This window comes from Gallus gallus, chromosome 11 (genome assembly GCF_016699485.2).
Source record: "Gallus gallus isolate bGalGal1 chromosome 11, bGalGal1.mat.broiler.GRCg7b, whole genome shotgun sequence".
Lineage (NCBI taxonomy): Eukaryota > Metazoa > Chordata > Aves > Galliformes > Phasianidae > Gallus > Gallus gallus.
Window position 1 is genome coordinate 4,887,921 of NC_052542.1, and position 6,608 is coordinate 4,894,528.

Here is a 6,608-nt window from a genome sequence, read left to right on the forward strand (position 1 = left end):
ATGGAGTACTTTGCTAACACAAGTAATTGGTTTTATCAGCTGATGACATGTATCTCGCTAGCTGTTGAAGTGAGAACAGCTAATAGCTGAGCCTGTATACACGAAAAGCATGGTAAAGTAAGGGAACATATTGTTGAAGGAAATGTTACTTATCGATTACAGAAATTTGAGAGGTTCTCTGCAGAAAAAGAAACAATGCTGAAACTTGGTAAAGGATTGTGTACCTTATGCTTAAAGGCTGTTTTAATACTTTCTGTAGATAATATTTATGTTTTGCCTTTACTCCAAAAGAGGGGTTGGGCTCATTCTCTGAATTCCCTTTTCTCATAATACTATAAGTCAGTGAAGTCATCCCATTGTTATGGATCACAAATGTTGATCTTGTGTCCTTGAATAGATTGCATAGCAATCTGTGATCATGTGGTGCTTGATATGGCATCTACTGATTAATTTCAATGCAGTCTTATAGACCATAATAGCCTGTATCACTATTTTTAATAAATTGATTACATGTGATGTACTGGGAGCAAGGATTGCTTAGCCACTGTTGGTACAAGTCACTGTGTGAGTACTAATTCAGTGCTTGATTTCCTTGGTGGGTGCTGCCATAAAATATAAGCTAAATTACAATGTTTATACTAATTTGAAAATTTATGTCAATTACATGATTGTTTTATTTTCTACAGACGATTTTCTATCTTGTTTTCATTGTTTCTGAACACGGAAAGTTACAGTAGGGGAAATAGTTAACCAGTTTTCAGTGCATAAAAAGGAGAATCTAAAATATGGTGAATATGTGAAAGAATTCTAATATTAACTGAGAAAATAAAGCTCATGGGAGAGTGTTTCTGCTATTGTATAAATGGTAATTATCTTTCTGTTTTTAAATAAGTGCAAGTTGCTCCACAATGCACCTACTGTGTGAGCTAAGCTGTTCCAAAACTTCCTGACTCAAATCAATTAAGAATATGGTGTCATTGAGTAGCATTGTTTGTACACTTATAACTGCAGTTGCAGTCTCCCTCTAGAGAGTGTCTACATTCAAAGAGAAATTTGCTCATAAGAGTGAGAAAAAATAGAACTAGAGGTCTGGAAATTGCTAGCAGAATGCTGAAAAATTGTTTCCCACAGTAAACACAAAAAGTAATCGAGTAATTATATATTACATTACTGAGAATGACATGTACCTTCTTGTTTTATTTTTTTCTAATGGATTGTGCTTCTGTATAATAGATAATTTTCCACCCATCAAGCTGAAAAAGAGGGAGTGTGATAATATTCTAAAACAAAAGTAATTTTTACTCATACAGAAACATAATCGTTTATTTTTCAAGGGAATCTCAGTGTTGGAGTGAAAGAAGCCTATCTCATGTTGTTTTAAAACCTTGCACGTGCGTCTCAACATCAGAAAGATCAGTGAGGTCAAAACAATCTTCATACTGGCTTTCTTACATACAGATACAATATACTTAACAGGGAGCACTGCTGCTATTTTCTGTCATGATTTCCTTTCATTAATGCTATTTCATCTGTGTGCAGATGACATTAGTTGGGTTCATAGTAGGTGTCAATTATAGTGGGTCCATTAACTTCAGGTGAGATAAAGCAGTATGCATGAGTGGAAACCTGTTCTTTAATGCAAGTACACCCATGCATAAGCTAATTTGTACTTACCTTAGCTTTTCCCTCTCCTCTTTTGCCTGTTTTCTATTTCTTAAAAAACAAAGACACTCAAATTGTGTAAAAACAAACTTAGCTAAAAAGAAATCTGTGACATAGTTAATAGTGTTTCATCCACGCTGGGTGAAACACAAACTGACTGTTCTTCTGGAAGGAGCATGATAGGAGAACGTGAGTCATTACTGTTATAGGAAAAAAAGCAGCTCAGCAGTGTGCTCCCTTTTAGAGGCAGACTTACTGAAAAATGTACTGCTAGCAAAATACCATCACACAGGCAATGAAAGATCTGAGAATACTTTTCCAGCCCCTAAATGATCAATTGTGTGTGTGTTTAATTGGTCGGCAAGGTAGAGCTTTTAGCCTGAAAAGTTTGACAGAGGTGTTCTAACAACTTCCACAGAGCACTGTAAGGACGAACATTCTTTCTAATGCCTTTGTGGGCTGCAGATTGCTACTTGCTGAATGAAAATGAAAACATTTTCACTCGCACAGAACAGAGGATTTCATCACATTCATATATCTTGAATAAGCTGTTGAAAAGGAAGTTATTTACTGGAATTCAGAAAGAATTTTCTTGAGTTCTTATGGTGATAATAGGCCCTCTCTCTTTGATGCATCACTCAGCAGGTGTCAGAGCTGTAAATGAGGGCCTAAAATTTTGTCATGGAGGTCTTACTGCTAAATTATTATTTTTTTAAGAGTAATAAGTAGTCATTTGTGTTGAATCAAAGACAGAAATTTGTTGAGAGTGTAGAATGTGATTCCGTAGAGGAAAAAAGTGAAGTAGTAAATAGCCAATACATCATACTTCCCAAACAAAAAGTAGCATATAAAAAAGATCAAGGTTTATTATGCCTCACTTACTATCAAAGAAAAATGTACTGGCAGATGCGCTATTAGCAAATTCATGGTGCACTCTTCACTGTTCCACAGCGGATGAATGACTGTCATTGATAGACTGGTCAGATGTACTAGAACAGAATAGCATTTATCTTTTGCAGATCAAGGATTCACCTGCTTGTGTTTCCAAGAAAAGCTTGAATGCTGGAACAAAGTTTTATGGGAAATGACACACCTTTATTGTCAATAGCAGGCAAATGAGTAGTGGAGTGGCAGAAGGCAAGCTGAAGTGTTATCATACTTAATATTTTAGAGAAAAAAGGCATGGAATTTTTATGAGTCACTTTATACTTTTAAGAGCAAGACTGAGCAAGTCTCATCTACCAACTGATGAGGCCAAATGATTTTTCAAAACGTATTTAATGGAACAAAATCATTTAACTGCTCAGCTTATCCTGGGGTGTGTTCCATGGACTCAGCAATAGGACTGGAAAATCACCACAAATTCCTTCTTCTCTACCATTTTTCATTTTCTTGCTGGATTACTATGAGGTATTTTTCTTTATAGTACAGCTAATGACTCTCTGTGTTCCTCTGGAGGACATTTCTCAGTTTGATTAAAATGTTCTTGAAACCCACCGCTTGTCTTTGTATGTTAGAGAAGAACCTCCTGGTAGGAGATATGTTGTGTTTTTTTTCCTTCTCAGATGAAAGTATACATTTTTAGTAGAGAAGGATTACCATAGTAAAATGTTAATATAGGGGTGGGGCTTATGGATTTTCTCTTCCAATCTCTCAATTTTCCTTACATTAAAAAATACTTCATAGATAATGTACTGCTTGTGAAAAATTCAGAAACAAGATGATTTCTGAAAAAATAAAGTCTGAGGGCTAGGACCTTGGTATGACTTGCTTTCAGAGAAAGAACCATATGAAATCTTTAAATTCCTACTGTGCAAACTAACTCATCTCTTTGTTCACATTGATATCTTTGTTTTACAAAAGTAAACACAAATTAAGGTTGGAGAACTGAATCCAGTGGTAGCTCAACGGGTACTAATTATATTTGTGGAAGAGGGAGCTAATAACTGAAGTCTGTGTCAAACAAACAGAAAACAAGGCTGATGGCTTTATAGTTCTTATTTTACTCAAAGATTTCTAAATCAAAGAACAACTTGCAGAAAAAGCACTTTTTATGTGAATCTCATTTTTTTTACAATAAATAAATAAGTAAATAGAGAAACTTAGAATATTTACATAAAGGATTTTGTTTTCTGCTGTATTACTTAAAGTGCATATTTTTGGCAATGAAAAAGTCCAGTATAGCAAGCAACTTTTTCCCATGAGAGCTGAATAAACAGTAAGCTAATTGAGTTTCATTTGCAAATTATTAAATTACTGATAATCCCATTCAAATACTGATTCTAATTTGTATTTATCAGATATAGACGGCCATGTCTTTTTAATATATGTTGTCATGTCTCTGATAAAATGGACTTAAGAGTAATGACAGAACCAGAAACATCTGGGAAATGGAAGCAGAAAAGCTAGGTGTCAGATAGCAATCAGTGGCTCACTTATGGCAATTATACTTCGGAAATGCAAGTAGTTCCTGTGATATAATTTGCAGATGATCAGGCTGGTGATGGGAGTCTGCTGCTTCCCTGAGGCAGCAAGGAGATGTCTGTGCAGATGTATGTCCCAGAAATGCCACACTTCCAGGAGAAGATGTCAGCTTCCTGAAGTCCCACCCACTTGGGATGAGATAGAGGAGGGCACGTGCCCCGTGGCAATGTCATCCATTATCGCGATCCATGCTGCAAAGAAATGAGCACACTGGGACAGGATGCAGCAGGAATTGTGCATCATGGAGAAGTTCTCCTTCCAGTCAGTGTAAGCTTCCTGGCTCAGTCTTTGACACCTCTCCAATGATTTACCCTGTTTTGCCAGCTCTGCCCTTTCTCATTCATACAAATTTACTTTTTTGTCATTTCAGCTTAGCTCATTTTCCTTCTATATGTTTTCTGGTATAATCAATTTAGTGATTTTGCTCTGCTTCTTTCCAAATCATGTCAGCTAATTACATTCCTGTATTTCTCCTGCCTCCATAGGGCTAACACTGCTTCTGTGCAGCAATTCATCTTTACCCACCCCCTCCTCCCCACCCCTCCGTTATTATTTATTAATGGATTGCACAAGTTTTCACCAAGAACCTTGACTTATCTTAAAGGCATTCAATAATTAAGCCTTGCAATGAGCCTATGAAGGATGCAATTATATTGTCTATTTACCAGATGGCTAACCAGGAACAGACAGAAGTTAGGTAAATTGCCCTGGGTTAAAAGTTGGGGAAAGGCAGCGCTGGGAATAGAATCCAGAATCAGTTGAGTTTCTTTGCCAAAAGCTTGTAGTACTACAAAGTACATCTACCAGCTGCTGGCAAATTAGTGTGCTGGCCCAGAATTGTCCTATTCTAGCTTAGAGTTTAAGATCTATTATTGAGTAGGCTTTCAAACTCCGGCCTTGCCCTTTTTTTCCTAAAGGGACCTTAGAAACAACTGAACTTGTAAATACAAAATAAAAATCTGCCTATACTTTCAGGTTATTCCTACGCTAGTTGTCTAGATTATTAAGGTCTGTGCATACCTGGGTGTTTTATTCTAATGTGTGTATTAAGAGAAAAAACATATCAAGAAGAGAAGGTCCTTGTCTGTCTGTCTGTCAGCCTATCAATCTATTTACCTATCTCAGTGTCAGCCAGACAGCCTGTCCATTGCATCAAAAAGCCAGACTAGATTTGTTAGCTGTGCTACCATCTGGACTACATACTGAATTCTCTGTCACCATTAAACAGATGAATCACACTTCGTAAATAGTGACTTTAAGGGTTTTGTACTAGAGCTACTTGCTTTGTGAGGCTGGCACGCTCCTGAGCAATCCTTGTAAGACTAGGTTTCCATGTCTGTGTTCATCTCATTATCACATCTGAACCAGTTCAGTATATAGAATATTGAAGAGAATATCACCTGTAGAATATTCCAGATTAAGGTTTGCCAGCAGGTTTCTGGGAGCATTGACACAGCTCCTTAACTATTTTTGTGAAACATTTTAGAGTTGTCTTTAGCCTTGTATGAGTGATGGTTGCATTGTAGGCTCATGAACTTCTCATGATCAATGAATCCACTGTGATCTTTAAATCTTGTTTTGCTGTAGAAATTATTTGTACATTAATTCACAGCATCATTGTTAAGGATAATTCTTATGATGGACAAAAGTACTCACCTCTCTGCTGCCAGAGCTGCAGGCCAAGGTGTGTTGTCCTCTGCATAGCTGGTCCCATCACCAGCCATCACATTCCTGCTCTTGTCCTAAGCTGAACCACGCCTAGGATGGAGAGTTGGTGTGCAAACTTTTTTTCATTATTCCGTTATAATAATGAAGAAATGCCCTTTGGTAGTTGTGCCTTCTTATTTCATGTGCCTGCCCTGGAATGTCTGTGAGTTGCTCTCAGGTATGAACACCAAGGGTAGTCGTCAGCAGGTGTCTGGCAGCCTTAGCACATTTCCAAATATTCAGGAATTACTGCTTTCCAGCCCTCTTGCAGTGGCAATGGCTGTAGTACTTTGCATAAATTCAGTGGAGTTGTAGAAGACCTTTTGGGGCCATTTGAGGTTTTGGCTGAGCAAGATTGAATGTTGCAATGTAGATTTCTATTTTATGGAGAAAAAAAAGCCCATCCATGTGAAATTGTGCTCATTACAGAGGAAAATAAATTCCTGTCTGTCAAGCAAATGGCCAGCCTTTAGAACTATTCAGGCTTCCACATCAATTACCAGAGAAAAACAACACCTGTGTACACTAATTATTTCTTTAATTGAAGGTTTTCAGATACAGAGTCTACTTTTATCAATAGAACGCCAGAAAAATTCCATTGTCATCAGTGGAATAACTCCTGATTTACACTGGTGTGTGATAGAGTAAATTAGGTGAACAGTATGTTATGGAGCACAACAGCAGTGTTGTGACAGCTCTAACTTGTAAATATATTCTTTATATACTTACATGATCAATGCCCCTTTAAACAGTGT

General features: G+C 37.1%; 1 protein-coding gene across 3 annotated transcripts in view; it reads left to right on the top strand.

Annotated features, from left to right (window-relative positions):
* The window catches only part of TOX3 (TOX high mobility group box family member 3), a 245,318-nt gene that overhangs the window by 143,044 nt on the left and 95,666 nt on the right, over positions 1–6,608 (top strand). Inside the window, exon 10 of one of the 3 annotated variants that reach the window (XM_046899430.1) lies at positions 4,151–4,413. The exons of the other annotated variants lie outside the window; for them this stretch is intronic. Within the exon in view, the coding sequence (XP_046755386.1) occupies positions 4,367–4,413 (47 nt within the window). The 5' untranslated portion in view covers positions 4,151–4,366. The remainder of the gene's footprint in view (positions 1–4,150; positions 4,414–6,608) is intronic. 3 annotated transcript variants of the gene reach the window in all.